This window comes from Trachinotus anak, unplaced genomic scaffold, assembly GCF_046630095.1.
Source record: "Trachinotus anak isolate AG129_WGS33_773 ecotype Australia unplaced genomic scaffold, CSIRO_AGI_Tana_v1 ptg000003l, whole genome shotgun sequence".
Taxonomy (NCBI): Eukaryota; Metazoa; Chordata; class Actinopteri; order Carangiformes; family Carangidae; genus Trachinotus; species Trachinotus anak.
The window spans coordinates 13,277,014-13,303,467 of NW_027273854.1; the positions used below are offsets into that span (position 1 = coordinate 13,277,014).

At 40.1% G+C, this 26,454-nt stretch overlaps 3 protein-coding genes across 7 annotated transcripts in view; 1 reads left to right on the top strand and 2 right to left on the bottom strand.

Annotated features, from left to right (window-relative positions):
* The window catches only part of LOC139618161 (septin-9-like), a 74,315-nt gene that overhangs the window by 43,776 nt on the left and 4,085 nt on the right, over positions 1-26,454 (top strand). For 4 of the 5 annotated variants that reach the window (XM_071473842.1, XM_071473845.1, XM_071473844.1 and 1 more), the window contains 4 exons: positions 20,871-21,080; positions 23,778-23,906; positions 24,420-24,501; positions 24,827-24,964. In XM_071473842.1, coding sequence (XP_071329943.1) covers positions 20,871-21,080; positions 23,778-23,906; positions 24,420-24,501; positions 24,827-24,964 — 559 coding nt within the window. Of the gene's footprint in view, positions 1-10,695; positions 10,831-20,870; positions 21,081-23,777; positions 23,907-24,419; positions 24,502-24,826; positions 24,965-26,454 lie in introns of those variants that run through there. The other variant, XM_071473846.1, reaches the window with a different exon arrangement.
* On the bottom strand, positions 1,239-2,941 carry LOC139618165 (uncharacterized). Its single transcript, XM_071473851.1, has 2 exons — positions 2,863-2,941; positions 1,239-2,264 (listed from the first exon to the last, which is right to left on the bottom strand). The coding sequence occupies exon 2, from the start codon at positions 2,261-2,263 to the stop codon at positions 1,379-1,381; it is 885 nt and encodes a 294-aa protein (XP_071329952.1). The 5' UTR covers position 2,264; positions 2,863-2,941; the 3' UTR covers positions 1,239-1,378.
* On the bottom strand, positions 4,475-6,217 carry LOC139618164 (uncharacterized). Its single transcript, XM_071473849.1, has 2 exons — positions 6,141-6,217; positions 4,475-5,593 (listed from the first exon to the last, which is right to left on the bottom strand). Exon 2 carries the CDS (start codon positions 5,590-5,592, stop codon positions 4,705-4,707), a length of 888 nt encoding a protein of 295 aa, XP_071329950.1. The 5' UTR covers position 5,593; positions 6,141-6,217; the 3' UTR covers positions 4,475-4,704.

Here is a 26,454-nt window from a genome sequence, read left to right on the forward strand (position 1 = left end):
TAATACAGAATTTTTTTTTTCTCCGTCGGAAAACAAGTTTTGAGTTTTGGACTTTTGGTCAGACAAAACAAGTTTGAAGATATCACCCTGGAATCATGTTTTTGCCAATAATAGGATTTTCATTATTATTTTACATTTACTTATTCCAGTAAGTGATTAATTGATTAACCAAAAACATAATCAAACAGATTAATCAATAATGAAAATAATGGTGAGTTGCTGCTCTAACACTCGGTTTTGTGACTTTCATGTACACAAATGATCTGTTACCTTGGCTGAATTAAAGTTGGAACTTTAGTAAGCACAACCAAATTAACAGATGATGCTGTGTTTTGGTTCAATATTTGTCCCAGAATGGAGAGTTTCACTACAGTGTTGAATTAGTAAAGTAGACTTTTTATTTACAGACCAAACAAAGCAGTGTGTGTTTAATTAATGCACCATTTTCAACATTACAGAAAAAATACAAAACCTGACATAAAATAGTCCTTTTTTTTTTTTCTAATTCATAATCAGAGAAGGTTGTCCTTAAGAGGCCATAGCACAGTCCACTTATTTGTTTCATTTATCCATAAGAGCTATTTAAAATCTCTCCATATTTATTAGACACAGTATGAAGCAGCAGTGAGTCACTACTATTAGATTAAACGTGCTGGAGCATGACATTATTGCAAGAATAAAAGCAGGAGGTTTATGATGGTGCCAGAGCAGAATTTGTGATGTTATTACCTAACTGCAGTTTTGTAAATAGAGGTATAAAGCTCAAAATGTCCAGATGTTTTTTGGTGAAATACAACCCCTTAGACCTCAACTCTCGGTGTAATAAAACTTAAAACTGGCATGCTGTTTTTGATCTTTTTTGTTTGAGGATTCATTCAAATGTTATTTACAGCAGATGTCTCAAACTGTGCCACTGAGGTCAGATTCTGCAGGTTTTCAGTCAGATCAAACACACCACACCACCTTCATTTACTGATAACTCCTTCAGTTCTTGGAGAAGAAGCTGTGCTGATCACTGATAGTGATTTATTTATTTTAGATTTACCATGGTCATCCTGATGAAGTTGGCTGATTGGTCTGAACTGAAGGCCTGAAGACGCTTAACCCTTGATGGCTTTTTCAGTATTTGGTCATTCATCACAAGCGCGTCATAATAAGCCTATACCTCACGATGAACAAAATAAAGTAAATCAATAACAAAGCAACAACAGGATAGTGGAACAAGCCTTTGCCATCATCCAGGTGTACTGAGATGTCATTACAGTGTGATTCTCATTCATGTTAAGTCCTGCTGTCTTCCTGGTCCTTGTCATCATTGAAAAGCATTACAATCACACTTTGCTTCAGATAATATCTGGAACATGCTCTCCCTCATTTCTTATCGTCTTACCATACCTGATGACAAAATGACATGGATGACCAAAACCATTAAAATGAAGAAAATAACACCAATACAAGTACCAATGTTTGAAGAATCAGCATTCCCATGATGTAGTCTGGTGCCAAAGACATCAGTGTCTGTGTTTTTTCTTGCTGCATACTGTGGTCTGTAGTTGCATTGGTTAGAGTAGTACCCTTCCTGGATCACAATAAACAGCAGCAGTCCAAGACAAGCAAGTTGACCCCATGTGTTTCTGATGTTCTGTAGTTCGTTATCAGGAACGGTACTTCCAAAGCGATCTCTGAGATTCATAAGAGACCGCTGGTTTCCTACAGAAAACTCTCTGATCTCTCTTAGAAGGTCAGTAGTGATCTCATAGGTATGAGCTGGATCATACAGCCTGCGATCTTCAGGAGCCTCATAATGCTGTGTGAGGTACACGCTGTCTATCCTCTGCAAAACTGTGTTCTGCTCCCTGACTCTGATTATGATCCGGTCCCTGTTTCTTCCCTCATACTCTCTCCTGGGGTTGGTGACATAAGATGGAAGTCGTGTGGGTGAGTCTTGATAGAGATTGCCAATTGTGTAGTACTGGTATCCATGATGCCGTGGTTCGAGCAGCCTCTCATAGTTGCCATAATGATGCGAGCCATACTCTTGATTGTTTGGATCAAAGGTTAAATGTATGACGTTGTTTCTGTCGATATCAACTATGTTGGCAAACCAGTGGAGCAGAAGAAGACTGTGCTTGGGCACAGATTGGCCAAAGTTGATTTTCTTCAAATCATTGATTGAATTGAGCCTTTGTAGAGCTGACACAGAGGTCAGGGTAAGAAACAGAACTACACAGCAACTTGTGACTCTTCCTGACATCCTTGTCATCCTGTAACAATATTGAATAAGTTATTAGCTGAATTATTCATTCATACTGTACATTCTCAATACATGTATTTGTAACAAGGGATACATCTAATGATTATATTTTTTAGGATTTTTGATAATAACATTATTTTAACACCCAAAGCATAGGGTCACAATTTTCATACAAAGAGTGGAGTTCATCTTAGACTGTTGCATCAGGGAGGAATCTGTTAATTGCCAGTATGAACAGGAGCAACACCTGAAGTTGTCTTAAGACAGACTTGGAAAAATGCAACTTGTCTGTTTAAACAGTGGAGTAAAAATGCAAGTTCTATAACTAAGCAAACTTGAGAAATGGCAAACAATAATAACAATAAGTTATTTTTCTATTAATCCCATGTTGCTGTGTGTTTTTCACATCTGTGTGAAAGAGTACACTTATGACACAAAGATTTCAAAGAAGAGTGGCTGAGGGCAGTGCAATCGACTCCAAATCTAATCTAACCGAACAAACTGTCAGCTGCATTGTGTCTAAGTAGAAACTTTCACAAATAAGACTGGGCTTCAGCGCCTCACTAAACACATTGAATGGAAAACCATCAGAAAATAAGAGCGCTCACCTGTGTTAGTCCGCTGCTGTTTGGTTTCTGATCTCTGTTATTGCATGAGAGTAGTTGTTGTTCCGTAGGTTACTGTTTCTTAGAAATGAAACCACGGAAACGGAAAGCATTGCTGGTGGTTACAGGATGTTTTAGGTAGGAGGAAGTTTGCTTCAAACTGCTAAATCATACAAGAGAAATAGTAATCTTTTAGTATTTCCTTTCGGGGTTTACCTAACAGGCAAAAAATGTAAAATCCGATTATTTGTATTTATTAATGAAATGATTGTGTCAAGAGAAATGGTTCTGTTAATCAATTTGAATTTTATGAAGGTTCAGGATAGAAACACGTCTGTGCATGTCCAAGTTTGACAGTGACTGTGTACTTTGGTCTGCAGGATGAGAAACTACAAGATCTGTAATAGAACCTGGCTTTTTGTTAGCTAGCATTTGCTTATCACAGATCAGTTTCAAATTGTGGTGACAGCTGCGGCCAGAGGCATAATGAGTAAATTCATAAACACAAAATCAAACACAACAGTCTCCCTCTATATTTGAATTATCCTATTTTGTAGCAGGAATAAGACGTTGTGGATGATAAGATGTTGTGGAATACCGTTCTTTCATACATTGAACTGGGCTTTGTGAGGAAATGGTATGAAGAGATGATCAAATGTGTCAGGTTATGGACTACTTGTTTATAGACCGAACAGAGCAGTGTGTTAATAAAAGCACCATTTCAGCATGACAGAAAGAATACAAAACCTTATGTAAAATACATTCCTCTCTCTCTCTCTCTCTCTCTCTCTCTCTCTATCTATCTATCTATCTATCTATCTATCTATCTATCTATCTATCTATCTATCTATCTATCTATCTATATATATATATATATATATATATATATATATATATATATATATATATATATATATATATATATATATGCACTGCAGTGCATTATGATATACAAAAAGAGCTGTTTAAAGAACAGTTTGTGCTGTTATTAACTAACTGCTGTTTGGTAAATAGACATTTAAAGCTCATAAATTTCTGCTGTATTCCTTAGACCTCACCTCTTGGTCTAATAACATAAACTTTTTGATCTTTTGCGTTTAAAATTTTTCCAGGAACGTAAGACCCATTCAAATGTTATTTATTGTATCAATAGTTTTCATTTGTGGTGGGAATCTGTCCCAATTGGAATGCAGCAGAACCCACTTGCGTAGTGGTAGCAGCAGCCAGGGATTGAAAAAGAAAATTGTACACAAGTACTGATACTTAAACAATTTTTACTGAAGTAGAAGTAAAATTACTTGTGTAAAAATGCACACAAGTACAAAGTACAACAGTTAAACAGACCTTCTTCCTGTATTTAATTTCTTACTCTCGCTCCAGACAACATCTGACCAACAAGCAGAGTGAACGTTCTCACATGGTTTGTGATTTTCAGAGCACAGCCAACAAATATAGATGTGAAAAAACCCTGAAATAAAGTAGAATGATTGGGCAGAACTGAAACCTTTAAGACTCCCAGCCCTTAATGACAGTGATTTTTCAGAATTTGATCATTCAGCACAGGCACGTCATATTAAGCCTATTTGTGAATATTAACTGAACAGTGTTTACAAAATAAGCTAATATAATACACAATTTATTAAACATATGGAGGCAAAACGTAGCAAACAAAAGGATAACAGAACAACACTTTGCTATCATTCAGGTGTACAAAGGTGTCATAACAGTCTGATTCTCATTCATGTTAAATCCTGCTGGCATCCTTGTCCTCATCATCATTGATTAGCATTACCATCACACTTTGGTTTAGACAATATCCGGGAACATGTTCTCCCTCATTTCTTGTTATCTTTTCATACCTGATGAAAAAATGATTAAAATCACTATAACAAAAACAAAAAAAATGAATAAATACCGAACACAAGTACAGATGTCTGTACAAATGTCTGAAGTATCAGTATTTACATAATTTTGTCTGCTTTCTGGGAAGTTGACAACAAAATCATCAGGTTGTGTGTTTCTTCTTGCTGCTTGCTGAGGTCTGTAGTTGAATTTGTTAGAGGAGTATTTTTCCTGCATCACAATAAACAGCAGCAGTCCAAGGCAAGCAAGTTGACCGCATGTGTTTCTGATGTCCTCTAACTGGAAATCTTCAGCGTTCCTTCCAAAGCGATTTCTTAGATACACGAGTGACTGCTGGTTTTCTCCTACAGAAAACTCTCTGATTTCTCTTAGAAGGTGAACAGTGATCTCGTAGGTATGAGCTGGATCATAATGCTGTGTCAGGTACACTCTATCTGAAACTCGGCTTCCTGTGTTCGAATTCCCGACACTGAATATGATCCGGTCCTCGTTTCTTCCTGCATACCCTGCAGGGGGATGGAAGACATAATCTGGAAGTTGCTGAGCAGTGATTTGATTGAGATTGCCAACAGTGTGGTACTGGTGTCCGGGAGGCGGTGAGTCCAGCAGCCTCTCATAGTTTCCATAATGATGCGAGCCATAATCTCGATTGTATGGATCAAAGGTTAAGTGTATGACATTGTTTCTGTCTATATCAACTATGTTGGCAAACCAGTGGAGCAGAAGAAGACTGTGCCTGGACACAGAGTGGCCAAAGTTTATTTTCTTCAAATCATGGATTGAATTGAGCTTTTTCACAGCTGACACAGAGGTCAGGGTAAGGAACAGAAATACACAGCAACTTGTGACTCTTCCTGACATCCTCGTCATCCTGTAACAATATTTGATAAGTTATTAGCTGAATTATTCATTCACACTTGAGTTTTCACATTTTCACCTTTTTTTTTTTTTTTTTTTTTTTTTAAACATTGAGGTAAAAATGTCAGCTTTATAACTGTAAGCAACATTAAAAAATAATTGGTTTGATATCACTTGAGACAGACAGACAAGAATAACAATAAATAATTTTTCTATTTATCCTGTGTTTCATAGGAATTGTGTTATGATTGCTGATTAATCAAAGTAGTTATAGGCGATGTTGGTGGATATGTGCACCTGTTGTTGCTGAATTTATCCTTCACTTCTATTTCATAAGTGTACTCAAATACATGGATCTGAGCACACTTATGACACAACAAAGGTTGCAGACAAGACTGACCGAGTGCAGTGTAAGGTACTCCAGGTCTAACTAAACAAACTGTCAGCTGCATTGTGCCTGTCTAAGAAACCCTCACAAAGAAGACTGAGCTTATATGTCTCTCAGGCATGTCAAATGGAACCCAAGGTAAATGAAAAACTTATAAAATAAGAGCACTCACCTCTGTTAGTCTGCTGCCGTTTCAGGTCTCTAATCTTTGTTTGTATGAGAGACATCGTCACTACCCTTAGGTTCCTGTTTCCGTGTAAATGAAAGTGAAACAAGCATTGCTCGGGGCAAGCTTGACACAGTTGAATCAGATTTCCCTCTATTCAAGAAAGAAAAAATAGTATTCTTTTTCAGTGTTTTTGTTAGGATCATATGCCAGCAAAAATGCAAAAGATGATTATTTAGGTTTTGGTGGAATGATACTGTAAAGAGGTATTATTTTGTAAATCATCTGGGGATTAGCAGATTTACGATGGAAACTACCCTGTGCAGGTCTAGGTTTAACAGTGATTGTGCTTTGGATTGCAGGGTGCAGAACTACAAGATCTGTAATAGAACTTGGCTTATTATTAGGCAATGTTAACTAATTATTCTTTTGTAAAATATAAATAATTATAAAATAATTCAGGGATATTTTTGTACTCTTTAATGCTGAAAATTTGGCGAATTTGGTTGTTAGTTAATGCTGATCCATGTAATATAATTTCCATCCATAAAGAGTGATATTTTCTTTCTTGACTCTTTTTATAGAGTCAAAGTGCACATTTTTGTGCAAAAGAGTTTAAACTTAAACGAATCACCCATTTCAAGACATTTAAAATAATTAGTACACTACAAAATATAAGCATTAAAACATTTAAATAATACTAATATTCTAAAGCTAATCGCCAAATATCAATAGCATTTTGAAGTTGTATCTGTGCCCCTCATGTGATTGTGGAACAAAGAATAGTTAAATTCACAGGCTGCACTGCTGCAACTCCTACCAGCAACCAGCAGGAGATGCTGTCACACAGGTAGTTGGCTTCACTCACCTGGAAGGTATCAAGCCTGGAGCTTGTAAAAGCTTTGTGTCAGTCCTGCATTTAAAGCCCATTATAACTTTCAATTAGGAACATACCAAACAGCAGATCAGCTGTACAGCTCCACACACACACACACACACACACACACACACACACACACACACACACACACACACACACACACACACACACACACACACACACCACAGTTAAATGTGTGGGCCTGATGTGAGGCTGCAAACAGTTTTCAGAGCAGTGACTGTTTCATTTGACTGTTTACTATAAGTCCACCAAACCAAGCAAGTATTTCCGATTTTCCTAGAGAACTGGATTTATTTGACACCTACATACACTCACGTACACACACGCACGCAGATGCGTACACACAGACACACACTTAAGTTTATCTTGATATCCTGTATGGAGGGTTTGGTACTCCCTCTGGGCAAGGCAGAGAGGGAGTTAAAAAAACACACAAAGGAAACATTTAGTTTCTCTGTGGTCACCACCCACATCTTTCACATGGGCAGCACAAGACCATCATACAAGCGATGCTGTATAATGATGCTCTGGTTGCTATGTTTTTTATGTGTGTGTTGTTTTTTTTTTCTTCCTGTACACCTCAGAAACCCCAACATGCAGTGCAGCTAAAGATCACACATTAACTGATATTTTCAGTGATTTCTTTTTTTTGTGCACTGATTTAAGATGTTCATAAACAGCATGCATTTCACTGTACATTTTCTATAGAGGGAAAAGAGCACCAAGTAATGCACTCAATATAATACACTCAGTGACTCATGCTGCTACTATCCATCATGTTTCTGTCTTATGAAAGACCTTGGACAGCTGCAAGGAACGCTGTCAGGGGTCAGCCAGGCAGCCCTGCCAATACATGACACCATCTTGGCTCAGCGCGGCCCAGAAACATCAGCCGCTGCCATTGGCTTTCTGTCGCCACATCCCCTGCCTGCTCAAAATGAAGATCTTTTTATCTGAAAAGACCATGTCCCCAGTAGGGCAGCTACTTTGTAATAAAGGATCACGTCAAGTTATGTCGGATCAAACAAATGATGGTTGGCTCACAGTGCATGCTCGCAGGGTTCACTCAGGAGTCAGCGTCTTTAAGAGGAAACTTCGAAGGGGAGGGAAAGAAAATCTTTTTAGTTCTTCTTACCAAAGGTCCATCATGACCTATTAATAACATCTGTAAAGCCCTGTGTCGGCTTTCAGAGTTGTAGCGTTGACCCAGAGCTAAAGCTTGCAGTGAATTGGGTATGTTTGGTGTCAGTGATTATGGGGGTGACATAGTTTTACACTCTGGGGAGCTCAGAGAAAAGGTTAACTCAAGGGGTTGGGGTAAAAGAAAGAGAGAGAGCATAATTAATGAAACATAAAGAGAGTAAAAGAGAGTGGCTCCACAGAGGCGGTGATGTGGGAAACAGGCAAGAGGAAAGGTTTGTGTGTTGGCAAGTGATTGTTTGCACAAAGCTTTTCAGCCCTGTGATATTTAATCCTTTTTAAACAGGAGAGCAACTATGCCATTACACCAAAGCAAAGATGAGGATAGTGTAGTAAATGTGGGTGTTAATTGTTTTTTTGCATTGAATGAAATGAAATTTGGTGAGATAGATTATATTTCTTCTTTTTCTCAGTTCACTACACTGTGGCTTGCTTTATCTCTGGCACTGTAAAGATGTATGGTAGGAGTAACATGTTCTTGTGTAATATCCTTCTATGGTCATGTGTACATCATAAACAGGGCAGCTTTTGTAAAGAAGATCTAGGCTTCAAAAACTCCACTGGGGATATTCTGTTAGGTACAAAGAGATAGGGCTGAGGTGATTAAAAGACCCAACTAGCTGAGAACAGAAAGTAGCTTCTAAACCCACTAGTAACTCTCGTATATGTTTTATCTTGTTTTATCTATGTTCAAGTATCAGCCTAAACCTGAATATGTATATTCAGTTTAAACCTATAGGTTTTATTGATTTAAATCAAGTATCAGAGGGAGGGAAATGGACAGAGAAGGCTTAGAATGAAAGGTTTTAAGAGAGGGGGCCTTAGTTTGGGGGAGATGTACCGTTTCTCACACTGTAACACTGAGTACAATGAAGGTTTATTTTAACAACATATTTGGTAAGACCAGGGTTTGTTCACACTTATGCAGCCTTCTGTTGTTTTTATCTTGTGTGTTTATATACTATCTATTGGTGTTGTCCAGAATTTTAAAGGTCCGTGACAATGCTCCTGATTGGTTAGATGGACATGGTACAAATGCTGCACTGGGTGTAGCAGGTATTCAACGCTGATATGCCAGCATGCACGGGGAGAAGAGTTTATCTTGGCAGCTGAGTCTGTGTAATGAGATGACACAAATCCATCTTTGCAGCCTGTTGTGCGTGTTTTTTCAGGAACATGACTCTTCATCTCAAGGAATGCAGGTGCTGCCCTTAGTGTGTGTTTGTGTGTGTGTTAGTGTGTGCCCATGTGGCTGTGAGGTTGCACTCAAGCCCTGCACTGGTGTATAATTACACTTCCTGTGCAGCTGAAGACAGCTGTTTCCTCTCCTCTTTAATCACACAAATATACATACTCCATAAGTATAGTAATCAGCCAAAGTAATTGGTTTGCTCCCAGGTTTTTATAAAATAAGCAAAGGCCGCATATCTGACTATTCAACAAAAATCTGCAACTGTTGAGACACTTTCAAATTATAATTTCTTTAGCCCTTTATATCTGTCATTCTTATCTTTGACTCCACCTCGAAAAGATTATATATTGATGCTGGAAAACCTAGTGACATTATTTACTGCTTTGTGTTTTTAGAAGATTGCAAATGACTGCTTTCTCAAATGTTGCTGTGTTAGCTCTGAAATTGATCATAGCTTTATAGTGATAATGAAAATAATTTATACATCATGCCAGAAAGGTTTTTTGTTGATTGGATATGTGTGTGTTGATATTATCGCCAGCATATTAACTATTGCCAAAACAGTTTGGCTTCGGTGGAATTATGAAATACCTCTACCCTTTTCTCCTTTTGAGAAAGAACAAATGTCTCCATAGCCTGTGGTCACTCTGCACCACATAAGAATGCCTGCAACATGAAACAATCCCCTCTAAAAGTGTAACTTGGCTTTTCAAATAGATCTAATACGTTCAGTATTTTCCAAAACTGTGCAGCTCTGACTCATAGTCCAAAGTGTTTGTTAGTATCTTGTAGCAAAAGCAAAATTACTCGGAGCATCAATTTATGTAATTTCAAAGGCAATCCCAGCGGTTTGATGTGAAGTGTCTCAGGTCTGTGTGTGAGGAATGAGTGGGATGTGATGAATGCAGAGCCTGGAGAGGAGATGAGAGGGTCAGGCCAGGTAATTAGGGTTGTAAATAATCCTGGGAGTTTAGAGGAGGGGCATTCAGATGGCCCAAAGGCTGCAGTCAGTCCCAGGGGAGATACATGCACACATAATCCCTGCCTTTTTTTCCCTCTATAATAGATAATCGCCCAGCATTTCTTTTTTAAGTAACGTTTGTCCTCTTACACAATGTTTGAACTTCTGACAAATACACATGCACTTTCTTCCTCTGTCCCTCACGATCTCTGCTAAAGTTTGCTTTATTGTGCATAGAGGTTGGAAGTTTTTTTTGTCTACTTTGTTGAAGAGGGGAGGTTATTTGAAGGAAGTGGGTGTGTCTTGTTGCCTTGCATGCTGAGTCACATGACAGGCATGGGTGGGAGGGGCAGGCAGGGAGCTTCCAGAGCCACAGCAGTTTGGCCTCTCACTGGAGCACAGCACTTCGGCAGGGGACAACTCATACACACATACACACACGGTGAGTGTTTTACATACTGGGTGTGAGTGCGTGGGTGTGGGTGGGTGTGTGTGTGTGTGTGTGTATGTTTGCAAGAGAGTGGTTGTGAATAGAGGGAGTAAATGTTTTTTTTCCTTCATTGTCTTTTTTTACTTGTTTGTTTCTCCTCTTCCCTGAAAGAGGAGATTTGATCATCTGTTGTTTTCACATACTTGATGAATATCTCTGCATGCCTTCTATTCTTGACCCAGGAGCCCAGCTGTTTAAAAGTGTCTGAATATTCCTGTTGTTTTAATCGACAATGGTGGCTGTTTGAGTTCAGGTGTAAGTGTAAATGTCACAGAGAGGCTTTTTAGTTACTCCATGTTATTACAAATTTCTTCTCCATTCACGTGTGTGTGTGTGTGTGTGTGCATGTGCGTGCATGCTTGCTTGTGTGTAATTACCATTGTTAGGCTTTTGCATTCCCTCTGTTTTTCATTCCCTAAATGTTGTGTGTGTGTGTGTGTGTGTGTGTGTGTGTGTGTCTGTGTGTCTGCTCTGTGGCAAGCTTTGTAATCAATCTGTCTTGGCATAAAACACACACACACACACACACATACATACAGAGGGATGTTCCATCATGTTTCAGCTCTGTTTAAATTCTCATTATCTGTTCTTCATGTTCATGTTCTTCATTTGGACAATATTGATGGGGGTGGGGGTGGGGGTGGGGGGCACTCCTCATATTGTTCACACATTGGATGTGTTCAGAAAAGTGAAGGGTTAGCTCCTCACATGTGGTTAGTAAACTTCAGAGAGTGCAGAGGGGAATCTTTTAGTTTAGTGTTTAGTTTACTGCTTTGGAAAGTACAGTAAAGGAATCCAATTAGCTAATGGTAATCGGTGGAACGTAGTCTTTATTTCTTTCCAGCGGGAAATGCTAGGTATCAGATTTTGACCAAAATCAAAGGGTATTCTCTTTTTTTTGTTCTGTTCGAGCTGTTTTTTCGACTGTGTTCTGTTTCAGTTTCTCTGTCATGTTAATGTTTTCACCTGTTCTTCTCTGATCAGTCAGTCTGTGTTTAACCGGTGAGAATGTGGTTGTGTGAATTCTTGGTTAACTTGTGATGTGGCAGCAGCTGGAACAAAGCTGAGTCTCAGCACCGTATCATCCAGGCTTTGTTGTCTATGGTTGACCTGGGAGTACAAGGCATAGACAATATCAAACCGATGGAAAACAGTAACCACCCCTCACCTTTTTAGAGAGTCAGCAACCTCTGGTTTGCCTCACCAGCATGCACATACACACACACACACACACACACACACACACACACACACACACACACACACACTTTTACACAGTAGGAACTGTTGAAAGGAGCTCTGTTGTGGCCCCTGTGCAATGCCAAGCGAGAACAGACAGTGGTCTTTCACCAGTGTTTGATGGGAAGCTGAAAAGGTCATCGTTACCTTCTTTATCTGCTGTGTCTTTGTGTGTCTGTGCATGTTGTGAGTCAGCCAATAAGTCAGTGTGGTAAGATTATGTATCTGTTGTGGAATTCAGAATCACAACTTTGAAATGCAAAATATTTCATGAATGTAACCGGAGCTCTGTAATGTAAAATTGATAACGATTCATATCTGTAAGTTGACATGTGGTACATTCTCAAACAGCCAGTTTGAGTTTTTTTTGTGTGTGGATGTGCATGTGCACATGCATTTTGTGTTCATTGTGAAAGAAGGTTTCAAACTTGAAGCTTTAGAAGTTGTTGACTTGAGAAAAAAAAAAATCATTTGGCTGTCCTAAGAGATTCAGGGGGGAAAAAATCAGGACCCTTCCTGCCCCTCATCTGAGGGGCAGGAAGGGTCCTGATCATACATCAGATCAGATGTAAACCAGGACGTACTCTAATGTAACAATGTAACAGTCCTTAACTCTTTCATGTGCAGGGCTTAATCCCTAATTTGAGAGGGTCATGTACACAGTGTCGAAAATTATGTCTTGGAATTCAAAAATGTATGTATTGTAAAATACAACAAGGACTATAATACTGTATGAAGTTGCTATTGTGCTGCAGTGTGAAGCAAAGATGTTTAACTTGCATTTCATGTTGACAAATGGTCGAAACTTAAAATAAAAAAACAATAACACAGTGCACTTATTGAGACCTAGCAAATTATCCTAGTCAGCAGTGAGGTCTTTTTAAGGGACGGTCTGCTATTGCACTCTGGAGCTTTGTATGTGGGTCAGTCACGGTCCATAAATACTGCTCCTGAGGCCTGGAGTGGACTAGAGTGACAGGCTTTGTATCTCTCTCTCTCTCTCTCTCTCTCACACACACACACACACACGCACAGATTGTGGAGTGTGACTCCTGCTGGTTATGTTGTTGACAGAATGATGGACATGTGTTTGTGCACCTTCACACATACAGTGAAAGATTTTTTTGTAGTGGCCATGGAGACCTCAATCCTTCCCATCTTAACACTGAAAGAAAGTTGCCCTCTATGTAAGACTTAACGGGGCTTGGGTATAGTGTGGATAAGAGCATATCTGCTATTAACGTCACACTGACTTTTGTGACAACGTCGGCCATTTCGCCTTTTCATGAGTCATTTAAAAATCTGGGATGTCTTTTACTAAAACTTATAACTACACACCTGCCATGAGTCCTTGGATGTTTTGGGATGTGGAAATATTTGTTTGTTTAAATACTGATATTTGTAAGTATTAAAGGGTTGTCTGTTGTTTATGAACTGCATGTGAAAATCTTGTTTTATATGAGTTTGACATCTTCTGGCTGGTGTCCCTGAGGTGAGGCATGTGTGAGAACAGAGGTCAGATTCCTGAGCCCCGGACCCACGCCTGCTGTCAGCCAACCGTTTCACTGATACACTTTGGCCTGCACACTAAGATAAAGAGCTACACAGGCTAGCTACTACCACCAGGTTAATGACTTTAACAACTCCTGTCAGGGAGAAACTAGGAGATAATAGCTAGCTAAATTATTATTAAGCCTCTTTGCAAAGAACCTCAGAAAATGGGCAACTTCCTGATTCATTTAGCTGTTGTGTCAGCACACTTAGGGGTTAATGTTTTGCAGTTGCTTTGGGCTAGAATATTATGTAGTGAGGCTTAAAACTGAGTCAATTGCTCACTTATGTGAGGGATGTTGTATTGTGATAGAATTTCTTTCCTTAACTATAGATGTTCACTTAGACATTTTATAAATGAGCCTTGGATTGGTTAGTTAGTTCATAAGGTTTTATGGGTTAAATTTAGCAAAAAGTACATTGTTGCACTTTTTGTGTGGGTTGCATGTTGTCAGAGGCAGTTGAAGGACCTAGAAAGACAACAGCTCTCTTGTGCATCGCTGCAGTGTGGAGACTGAACACATTCCTCTGGCAGTCTAGACAAACCTGTGGGCTTCTACTGTCATTACTGCAATTTACAAACATTTCTCAACTGTCTGCAAAGTAACACTAGCTGCTGAAGCTGCTTGCACTGACATGGATACAACTTGGGTCTTGTAAAGTCAAACTATCGAGACTGTAGTGAGAATGTTAGAGATGGACTAGCACTGGTTTGTAGCTCTGGAGAGGGGACAAGTAGTTATCATACATGGCTGCATACAAAATATTGTAGAGTGTACTCAAGACATTAAACACATAGTTAATAAAGAGAGGAAATCATACTCATATGTGACACACAGACAGATGCACACACACACACAAACACACTGTCTGATGCCAGGTGACATGATGAGCGAGTTGGACCCTGCAGGGGTCAAAGGGCACATTTCTCCAGAGAACTGAATGATGGGGACTCTGGGAACTGGGCCTTGCTGCACAAACACTCTGACTTTAATAACACAACAGACCATGTTTGCACTGCCACCACTCCAATTTCCCCCTTTTATTAAGGGATTCACTGTCAGAGGGTGGGAAAAAGTGTGTGTGTGTGTGTGTGTGTGTGTGTGTGTGTGTGTGTGTGCGTGCGTGCGTGCGCGCGCGCGCGCGCACACGCGCATGTGTTTATGTCCGTCCCCTGGGTCTGTCACAAACTAATGTGGTCTGGGGCATCTAATTGAGTCTGTGCTGGAGGGCTGCTAGGAACCCCAGTTCAAAGTAATTTAATGGCCCCATGCACTTTACACAAGTTTCTCAGTTGTGTTTGTACCATCTCTTCCTCTTATGGGAAGTCAACCGTTTTAAAAGCTTAAAACAAGCTTGAGAATCGGTGGAAAGGCCTCCCAGAACCATTTTTGATTTTTATCACTTGGAATAAGCTTTGCAGCAGCCTACACACTTCTGACGAAGCATCTGGGTCACCATCAAAATAAATGTTAAGACGAGACTGCAAACCTCCTTTGTCCTGTCCGGGAATGTAAATAAAGAGATAAGGAGCAGATGTTTGTAAAGAGGGCCCATAAAAAGATTTTAGACCAGGGCAAAGATGCACACAGCCCATTTAGTGGATTACTGCACTAATGTGTGTTTGACATGGAGCTCTACACAAGCAGTGAAATGGCTTGACTTTAAAATACATGAGTTCAAGCTGCCTCCCCACTTGGAGTGATTGTGCATGGTGGTTGATACTTGTGCTCCCACATAGATACTTCATTTTTAAAAAAGATTTCCCTGTGAATTCCCTGACACTAAAAGGTCCTGCTCTGAGAATACATTCATATATTGTAGTCATAACTCAGAGCTTCCCATGTTTGTAGTTACTAACTGCAATTCACATTTACATTTTTGAAAACTGAATACATTATAATTAGAGCTAAGTGATATGCAAAGATTATATCATAATATCGCAATAACCCGAATGCTTTCTTTCAGCATCTATGTAGTCTCCTTGGCCACTTTTTAGGTACACCGATACAAGTTAATACAATCCAATACAACAGATCTGCCACAAACTCTACATTTTGGAAGATTATAATGTTTAGTGTTTGTTGACATTGCTGATGTGTTAATTCAACTATATGTTTATTGTTGAGGTTTCAGTTGGTGATGGTGTTGTACTGCCCTGCATCATACTGAAATGTGTTTTTAATGTTCTTCCCTTCTCATGTTTGTAAATGCAGGGCGAGAAACATGAGAAACACTCATCAATATAATGTCAATAATACACATATAGTTGAAATATTAAGGTAGAATTTATGACTGAGCTGTTGTATTGTATTAGATTGAATTAGATTGTTCAGGTATACCAGTGTTCACTGAATGTATATCACACTATAGTATCTGATTTAGATCTGGAAAACTGTTGACTTGATGCATCTCATTGTCCCTCATGGTAATAGTGAATCAGAGCAGTGTCACTTTCACCTGTTATTCCCTTGTATTTCAGGATTCATGTGTTCTCACTTTGGGAGAAATCTGGCGTGGTAGTTGGTTGGCAGTTGTGTGCCATCATTTTCATTATTAATGAAAGGATTACGATAATAAAGAATAAATGTAGCCAATCCTTTGTAATGGGAATAAACAATGGTTTGATCATCCTGATGTCTCATCCTTTAAACAATCTTAAACAATGATCTGTAAACAGTTTAAAAAAAAAAAAAAAAGAAAAAGAAAAAAAAGTACCTTTTCTTTGAAGCAGAGTGCTGTACTGGTGTAAAACTGTGTAATAACAAGCAAATGAAGAAAATACTTGGCACTAGTCTATTTCAAAGTCCCAAAAGTGTTTAAATATAGGGAAATAATTTGTAGAATTAACGTTTTAAGAATCTAGTCAGTGACTCACTCTTCTAGATAACAAACGGACTTCTTCTGGATTCCTCTCTTGTGATTCAAAGCAGTTTGTACAGAGGGTCAGACCACTGGTTTGTCATGAGGGGACTAACCTCAGCACAGCTCTTTTCCAACCTAAACTGGGAACATGACCTCTGACCTGTTCGCCACGCTGTCAAGATCAACACCCAGGGCAGCTGTGGCTTGGCTTAGTGGTTCTGACCACATCTCCACTAAACATAGATGACACAGTCGGTGTTCTTCTTTTTCTGGGCAGTTTCGGTGCCTTTTAAAAAGACCATGCAACAGATAGGGACATGTTTAGCTGGTTTCAACTGTATTTACATCCCTGTTTGGAAACCTGTGTGTAGTTAGTGAGGAATGCCCCTGGCACAAAAGCGGAATAAATCACAAACACTACTCTGCTCAAAGTTTGTTGTTTTTTTTCGCTTTTTGCTCCTCCATTCTACACTCCTTCCTCTGACCTTATCTTTTTTGAGTCCCCCTCCTTCGTGGTCATCCTCCTTTTTGCTTCTCCTCATTATCTCACACTCCTGCCCTCCTCCACCTTTTCATGACTACATCATTTTTTATATTGACTTCATGCTTCTTTCTCATCCTAGCTCTGTTTTCCAAAATGTTTTGTGGTATAGGAGACTACTGGCCATATTTACAAAAAGCAAAGCCATCTGATACTGCTGCAAGAAAAAAATTCTCTAGTGCCTATAATTGAAAACAGGATCACAGCAAGTCCAATGAGTCACTCTCTGCTTTCAAATTTCTAAAATAAATTTTGCTTTCTTAAAGCCTCAAAGGAGACACGTTATCAATGCCATCCCATAACTGGATCTGATACAGGGGAAAACCTTGTAGGAAGTAGAGCTGAAGAATGTTTAACTCTTAAATCGATGATGCACAGTGAACGTTGTTGATGCATGAGAAATTGTGTACAGTGCTGACTTGCAGCTGAGAGATGTTCATTTAACCCAAGTGTTCAAACTAATCCACATCATTTTCCATGAGAACACCCATCAAACATATTCAAATACCTGATGTTTCTACTGAATGTGGTCTGTGACATCCCTATTTCACCTGCATAAACCTGTAATTTTTCAGTCAGGCCAGTGTTTTGACTGGCTTGTGTTTGGTAGGGTTTGGGTAATGTCCACAAGCTGGTAAGCCACCAGGTCCAGACATTTTTTCATGTCTCTGTTAACATTTATAGGGTCGTGCTCCAACTGGTCAGTAAACAGCTGTTTGAACAGAGGGCACTGAATACCCCTGTCTGATAAATGCTCTGTGTGTCCAGATGTTTAATAATAGGCTGCTTCTGAGTCCTTTACCAGTCTGGTTTTATTCAATCTCAAAACAACAGAATTGACACAGTATGCTTCATTCACAGCTTGACATTCTTACATCAACATGGCTACACTCTGGGCTTTGTGGTTGACTGAAATTGATGACACAGGACTGAGACACTTTACTACCTGTAAAGAAAGTGATTCATTCTCATTGTTTCTCATTGTTGGGTAGATCTGGGTTTCCCACAGTAGTGGTCCAGAGCTTTGTGTGTTTGTCAAGTAGTTTTACAGTGTTTGACACTACTTTGAGTTGCGCAGATGGGCAGTGTTGTTGGGTTTTCATGAATGACAGTTAATGATTCTCTGAAGCTTCCTTGCTTCTGTCTGGGAAACCAGCTAGTTAAGATGCAGCAGACAACTCTACTACACTTCTGGTGGCTTCAGTATTTTTCCACCCACTCTAGGAGATTAGTGTGTGTTTGATATTTGTTACACAGGACAGACAGCTTGTTAATACAATAGATGTGGGCAGCATTGTTCTCAGTACCCTGTTCTCAAAGAAGGAAATGAGGCTCTTGTTTGAGGACAAGACCTCACATCAAATACAGACACTGTGATGGTTTGTGCATATAAAGCTTCCAAGAAATTGAACTACTAACCAGAGATTATGGACCAGATTACTGAGCCACTTAAACTTGGTCATGACCAAAAACTCTCAGGAGAGCCTTTCATTGTATATTTTATTACTGATTAGGTTGAGTGTTTGTCATTTTTCATAGTAAAAATTAACAATTAATAGATGATCAAAGTAATAGATGATTGAAACAGTTTATTCATTTTCTGTCAATCAGCCGTCCATTAATCAAGACATTGTTTCAGCTCTGAAAAGATTTCTTATATATATTATATGATATTGGAGAACAGAGGCTGATTCTGTATCTCAAGTGTTGACTGTTAATCTTGTTCACTTATTGTGTATTTGCTCTGATGCTATGCTGGTAACCTGCCTTAGGTGAAGCACCATTGCAGCCTTGCCTGTCAAGGTGTGCTTGCTTCTGGCCAACATCTCTGTTTGCAGCACATAGGTAACAGGAGCGTTGGTTAAGCAGAGAGAGAGAAGGATTGACATGAACAGTGGCAAGCAGAGGATAAAGGAACAAGGGCTGTGTTAGGTGAGATAAAGATAATCAAACGGAGGGACTTTGTCAAAGGGACAGCCGATGTAATTTTCAAGATAAAAGCCAGATGAGAGCAGTAGAGAGGATAGAAGAAGAAGATAAAGGAGTAATGGGGAGTTGAACAGCAGAGACAATGGAAAACTGGGAGATGGAGTGTAGAGGGGAAACTGATGACGGGAGAGAATCAGTATGTGGAGGGGAGGAAAGGGTGAGGTTGAGCAAAAAAGATACTAGCTGAGGTATGGGAACGCAGGAGGTGCAGAGGAGAGGTGGAGGGCAGTGAGTTGCAGTAAGTTGCTGACTGACTGCTGGAACAGGATGGGGAAGTGGTGAAGGAGGCCAGGAGAGCCGCTTCCATAGGTGGGTCTCTATGACACACACACACACTCACACACTCACACACACACACACACACGCACACACACACACACACACACACACACACACACACACACACACACACACACACACAATGGAGCGCATTATAAAAGTAAGAGTCAATGCTGAATATGAATTAGTGTTGAGTTTCCAAAGGAGTGTTCACTGAAACTCTTCCATTAATCAATGCAGTGCCAGTTTGACGTATGTGGAGCTCCCACCAGCAGTGGTGCCATTCCCTGTTGATTTAATTCCTCAAGTGATACGAGGGAGCTAGCTAATAGTCTGGACTTCTTCTCCGTGCGGCAGGACAAGTGTTGTTGAGGAAGATTTGTGGCTGAGCTGGAATCTGATGGCTGTTAAATTCTTGGCAGCCAGTGTGGACTGCCGCTATATGTGTGTGTTCATGGTTGTGTATACCTACAGGTCAGCTATGTGATGAAAAAGAGGAAAGGCTGAGCGTGTACGAGCCCATGGCGACCTTTGTGTTAAACTGCACAAACTCAAGCATGTACTCCGTTTGTGTGTGTGTGAGAGCCAGGCTAGCAGGGTGAATGTATCAGGTTTCAGAATCAGCCTTCTCTCTCTTTTCCACTCTCGCATTAGCAGGACAGTACCACTGCACTGTGGAGAGCGAGGGAAAGGGAGGCCTTGTGAGGGGCGGCAGCTACTTGAACTACTGGACATACAGACATAGACATAAACATTGTAAATTCTTCACCTACACTGACTTAACACATTGTTGCAGCCATTTTCTGCATGTACAGACCTCAGTGAGCATATTTTAAGTTGAATATTTAGCTTATGATTGAACACACATCTGCAGGCAATCCACAGAAGGACATTAAACTAATCATTAACAAAACAAACTGGAGGAATAACCTCCTGCCAAGTGCAAAGTACTTTAATACTACAGAGTGTATTTTCTAAGAGGTTTCTGTTGAGTCAAGAGTCTCTGTTGGCATGAGACCAGCCCTCTCCTCTGCGTGAAGGTCCGGGGCCATTTGTACAAGGTGTGTGTGGTGTTTGATTAGAAAACAGGCTAAAACAACTAAACACATTTATCAGTACCTGTCCTCCTCCAGCAGGTACATCCAAAGCACTGAAGAGCAGCAGTTTCCCAAGTTTTTTTTTTTTTTTTTTGTGTACACTGTGATTTTCATGGATCAATACATGGCTGATGATAAGTTTTTTTAGCAGCTTGACAGTTTACAGTAGGTTGTTCCTTGTTTGAGTGGTGATGTCTTAGAAACTCACACTCTAGGAGTTCTTGTAATGCGGATGTTTTCCAATGCACCTCTCTCTCGTCTGCTTCCTTGTCTTGCTCAAAGTATTTGTTTTCACATTCTCGCCATTGCTAATCAGACATTTATCTGTCACTTCTCTCCATCCCCATTCTCACAGTACCTTTAATCCCTGTGTGGTAAACCTCATCAGCTTCCTTCTAACCTTCTCTCTCCGGATCTCTTTATCAAATCAGGGACAGAGGTGATCTCCAGCTACAGCGGCAGTGCCATGTCTGAGGCGGTGGTGCCCGATGCTATGATGTCCCCAGCAGTGGGTGGCCTGTATGGGGAGAAGGCCGGTGGCTCCGTGGTGGACTTTAGTTACGTGGGCATTGATGCCATTCTGGAGCAGATGAGGAGGAAGGCCATGAAGCAGGGTTTTGAGCTCAACATTATGGTTGTGGGTAAGTAGAGCATGTGCACACTAAAGTTTCAGGTAGATTTCCTCTAGATAATGCTGATTTTTGGCCGTGAAACAAGGTTCGTAAATGGGGTTTTACATGTTCCTCGTGTGCATGACAAAGACTTCTGACAGAGAAAATATCTTACTCCTCACACACACACCAAAAGACATGTATTAAAAATATTCCTGTCATTGCCCTTGACTAAAGCACTGGCCTCAGGGCTGGAGTTGGTCCCTGGTTGCTCTGGGATTGTTCAAATACAGAAGATGAATTTCTCCATGATGACTAATAAAATATGATTTAAAGGCTGTTTCAGGGATGTACTGAAAACTTGACATTATTGGGCTGCAAATGTAATAATTCACTGTACACTGAAAGGGGGCATTTTAAATCATGAGGATGATTTTTATTTCATTCTCTGAGCCTTGTCATCAAGTTTAGGCAACATTTTTCATTTAGTATCCACCTGTTATCTTGTGTGTTTATCTCAAAACGACCTCAGCCAACTGTTACAGCTTGTCCTGTTATTCAGTTATGATACTGTTTTCTCTCTAATCAAGTTTTGTTAGAAAACTGAGGCCTCAAATGTATTTTAATAAGCAGTCAAACACAGCAAGACTTAAAACTCTTTCTCATTGAGCCCTCATCACAGTGATCAGACACCCTTTAAAACAGGAGCTAATTATACACACACATACACACACACACACACACACACACACACACACCTCCATAGTAGACAGGCCACCATAAAACACACACCACCTCCCTACAGTACGGCTCCTCTGTGTGATATCGCGCCGGTTGGTCTGTGTTTTATCCTCAAATAAAAAAGCTTGCTTAAGAAGCAGCCTTAGGGTTGATACCAAGTTGTGGAGGCAGTGGTAAACAAAACTGAACACACTCAGTCTCCAGGTGGTTTTTGCATTCAGGTGAAATTATATTCTATCACTTAAAAAAGGAGAGCAGTGCAGCAGGGGGTTATGCTTTTCTTTAAATTGGATGATTGGGTTGGTATCTTTATGGTTTAGAGAATACTTCAGATATTTGATTTGTACAGCTGTACAATCACAAAGCAACAGTACAGTCCCTGGAGTCCCTGTTTTCTTTTGTATTATGCCTCTGTGCCAGCAACAGTTGAATTTGAATGGATGAATTTCACTTGGAGTCAAGGATGAACTGATTCGAATTTGGTGGTCAAAGGTCAAAGTCACTGTGACCTCACAAAACACATTTTGGCCATAACTCAAGAATTCATACACTAATTATGACACACTTAAACACACCTTCACTGTGACATTATAATCTTCTGCAGAAACATGTCTGGCCATTATTCCACACTGTAATCTGTATTGTTTTATTGGTCAATTGTCATCATTTTCTGTGATTATTCCCTCTCATTTTTTCTTTTTCATCAATGATGTTATGAAGACAGTTTTTCTGTGCTGTAAATTTAGTCTTGTCACAGTTTTAAATAAAACCTGCACTACTGTGGCCACATACAGGAGGCAAGCGTGGGATTTTGGCACCACATCACTGTTGTGGTGGTACTTACTGAAAGAATGTTGGCCCAAGACACTTTGGGAAATACAGCTGTTACAGAGAGGGTGGATTCTGTAGAGTGTTGCTGACGCTTTATAGTAGATACAATCTAAATCTGGCATGTAGTGATGAATTTCATCCAACAAAATCTGCAGCTGTTGTCTCTCAGTATTTGTTTTATAGATCCCTGTTTTCATTAACTCGCTGCTGACTTCATTTAAATGTGACTGTGTTTGAGTGTGCATCTTCATTAATCAGTGAAGTTCTCTATGTTGATTTTGGCTGAAGCTAAATTGTGAATGTTCATTACCCAGTGGACTCCTCCATGCTCCTCTTCATTAACCTATGACAAGTGGCTGTCCCATCCGTATAGACAGTCTGCTTCTATCATAAAGATCTCCTCAGGCTGTCTTGTCCAGATTCTTTTTCATGTTGTTAGCCTGGTTTGGTTTTATTTTTGTGTTTTACAGATAGATAGATAGATAGATAGATAGATAGATAGATAGATAGATAGATAGATAGATAGATAGATAGAAAGAATTAATCTGTTGGGGAAATTCTGTTGTATTCTGCTATAATTTTAAATTCTTCTTGTAATCTAATTATTTCAACATCGTTACATTTTAGCTTAACAAAGTTGTTGTTGTTGTTGTTGTTGTTGTTGTTATTATTATTATTATTATTATTATTATTATTATTATCTGTGACACAGTGTCACCCAAAAGAAGAAAAAAAAAATCTCGAAGGTACGCTTCTTAAAATTAGTCTTGCATTGAATTACATCACAACATGCAAGATTTTCTATAAGTCCAGTCACTCAGTGCACATAAAAAAAAAAGGTTGAAATTCTGTCTGTCTTTTTGATGGTGTGTTTGGGTTGTGCTCACACATATTGATGGCTTTGCTGGCAGTGTTTGTGCAGACAGACGCCTGCAGCTCGTCACCGCTTCAGCCCAACAACTGACGCGTGGAGTCATCCTGAGTTTTAAACTATCAAGGAAAATAACCGTTGAATCTTGTTTGGGTTTATTATGACAATGTGTAGACTGTTGGGTACCTACAGTGCAAGCAGCCACTGTGGAAGAGTTTTTTTTTTTTTTTATCTTGAGATGTGTGTTTCTCTAACTGTCTGCCTTTGACTGTTTTTGCTTGCAGGACAGAGTGGCCTGGGAAAGTCTACTCTGATGAACACACTGTTCAAGTCTAAAGTCAGCCGTAAATCTGTGCTGGCTACCGCCCAGGAGAAGATCCCCAAAACAATTGAAATCAAGTCTATCAGTCATGGTATGGCCCTCTCAATCCCCTCGATTCTTCTCCCTGTCCCTTCTTTTTGTCTGTTTTTCTGTTTGCCTGTGTCTGTAGGTCTGTCAAAATATACCCATCTCTGTCACATCGTTGTTCTTGTCTTCCCCTCTGTATTTGCACTTTTCCCTCTGTCACAGACTGTATCATCTGTCAGCCGTAGTAAAGTGCTTGTCTAGTCATTCCAAAGGTTTTTCTTATTATTCTTTCACTCTGCCTTTCTTCCTCCCCTTCTTTAAATCTAATTTTCTTTAATTGCAGACTGCCATTAGTGCTCAAACTGTAGTGGAATGTATTCTTAACCTTACAAAACAAACAGTTTTAAAGTTGGCAGCCCTTTTGTCCTAAAAATGATCCCCCTAAAGTTTTTGAATAAATTACCTCTACAACACCAGGTTCAGGAGTTGTATATAAAGTGCACAGGTTGATTTTGGCATCACAGTATACAGTGTCCTGGCACTGGCTGACCTCGGGCGTGATTTTGTTTGTGTGCAGACATTGAGGAGAAGGGAGTGAGAATGAAGCTGACAGTCATCGACACACCAGGCTTTGGAGACCAGATCAACAATGAGAACTGGTATGTTACAGTCATACAGTTAGATTAACTACATGAACTGTGAGATTTGAATTGTGTCTAACCAGAAGCCTCTCCCTTTCTCCTTACTTTTCCTGTTGTCTTACTTTTCCTGTTCCTGTTCTCTGTGGCTTTATATCCTTATCTTCCTCCTCTCTCTGTTTGTCTCACTCTCTGAACCCCTCCCTCTTCCTCCTTCTACCCATCTACCCCTTGTCTTTCTTTTCTACCTCAATGTTGCTTCTGCCTTTCCTCTTTTATCTCTCTCATCTCTCCCTATCCCCCTCCTCCCTTATCACTCCCTCAATCAATTCCTGCTGTGGTCTAGCTGGCAGCCCATCATGAAGTTCATTAACGACCAATACGAGGCGTACCTGCAGGAGGAGATCAACATCAACAGGAAGAAGAGGATCCCAGACTCCAGAGTTCACTGCTGCATATACTTTATCCCCCCGACTGGACACTGGTAAGGACGCGTACAAACTTGGTTAAATATAGACACATGGCACAAAGTTGAAAAAACAGAAAACACACATAGCGCTAAGACAGCCTGAATATTAATTCTCCCTCCTTACTTTTGTCAGCCCCCAACACAACAACACTAAAAGGAAATCAGTGCTGCCCTCTGTTGCTCTTGGATGAGAAAGAACACAAGATGTTGCACACTTAAAGAAAAAGTTCAGCATTTCGGGAAGTAAACTGCTTTGCTTTCTTACTCAGACTAAGATGAGAAGATTGAAACCACTCTAGCATAAAAACTGCAAACAGGAAAAGCACCTCTAAGCCAGGTTAGCCAGCTGCTGGTTCTAGATTCATGTTTAGCATACAGACTTGTGGGTGGTGTCAGTCCTTTCATCTAATGCCCAGCAAGAGTAAGTGTGTTTCCCAAACAACATCAGTCAAGTCTTCGTTTCACTTATATGACGGTACAACAGAATTACATCAACTGGAACTTGAACAGCTTCTATTGTTACCAACAGCGTGTTGTGCATGTGCAAACAGATCATACATCGATACAGATTTCCTTTGTTTATTCTGAAGCTTTTCAATGTGAAGCAGTGTCTCTCTGCTTCTTATTCCTCATATTGAACACACACGTCCCCACACATATCCCAGAACATCAGTCCACACACACACACACACACACACACACTGGAAAGATGGGCTGCTCTCGCCAGACCCTGAAGCAGCGCAGTGTCCCAAGTTTCTCTCCCTGGATCTCTTACAGACACACACATCTGTCTCTGATTGAACTGCATAAACTGCCCTCCCTCTCTACACTCGGCTGGTTCAGCCCCTCACTGTTCGGAGCTCAGGGGGTTGGGGTATACTAGCAGGAAAAAATAGGGGGATGGTGCACACAGTCTTGTGTGTCCATCAAGTGATAGATTCACCGTGCGTTTTATAGCTTTTGCATTTGTGTAACTCTAGTCGAGTGCAGCACCAGGTCTTGGTAAAATGTTGAAAGCAGCTGTGGATTGTCAGCCTTGTTCGAGCGCATACACACACACACACACACACACAAAGACACAGACATAGTTGATCACAGAGCGCCATTCAAGTGCTGCACCTCGATTAATTTTTGTGTCATGGCCTGTCTTAACTCAGACAGGGGGCTGGTGTGAAATGGCCCCCTGTCTACGTACCCCATCAGCAATGTTTCATGTCGATCCAACACTGCAGATGTCACATGGTGTGGCCAGCAGCTGCTCAGGGTTTGCCTTTAAAAGGACTAATGGGACAGAGGCAGGAAGGACAGGAGAGACAGAGAGTCTGTGTGGGTGTCTGGGTGCGTGCAATCAATTTAGCACTTTTGTCTGTTTGAGTGTGCTTTTACATGAGTGCACAAGGCTCCTTGTTGACAATGACCAGTCTTTGTCAAAGTATTGTTGTGAGCCAAGCCAGAATCTGCTGCTCTAACCACATGCAGATGCCGTCAGTAAACTGTGGGAAAGT

Excerpts from the sequence above, each read along its gene's own strand:
- LOC139618165 (XM_071473851.1), bottom strand. The coding sequence starts at position 2,263 with ATGACAAGGATGTCAGGAAGAGTCACAAGTTGCTGTGTAGTTCTGTTT.
- LOC139618164 (XM_071473849.1), bottom strand. The coding sequence starts at position 5,592 with ATGACGAGGATGTCAGGAAGAGTCACAAGTTGCTGTGTATTTCTGTTC.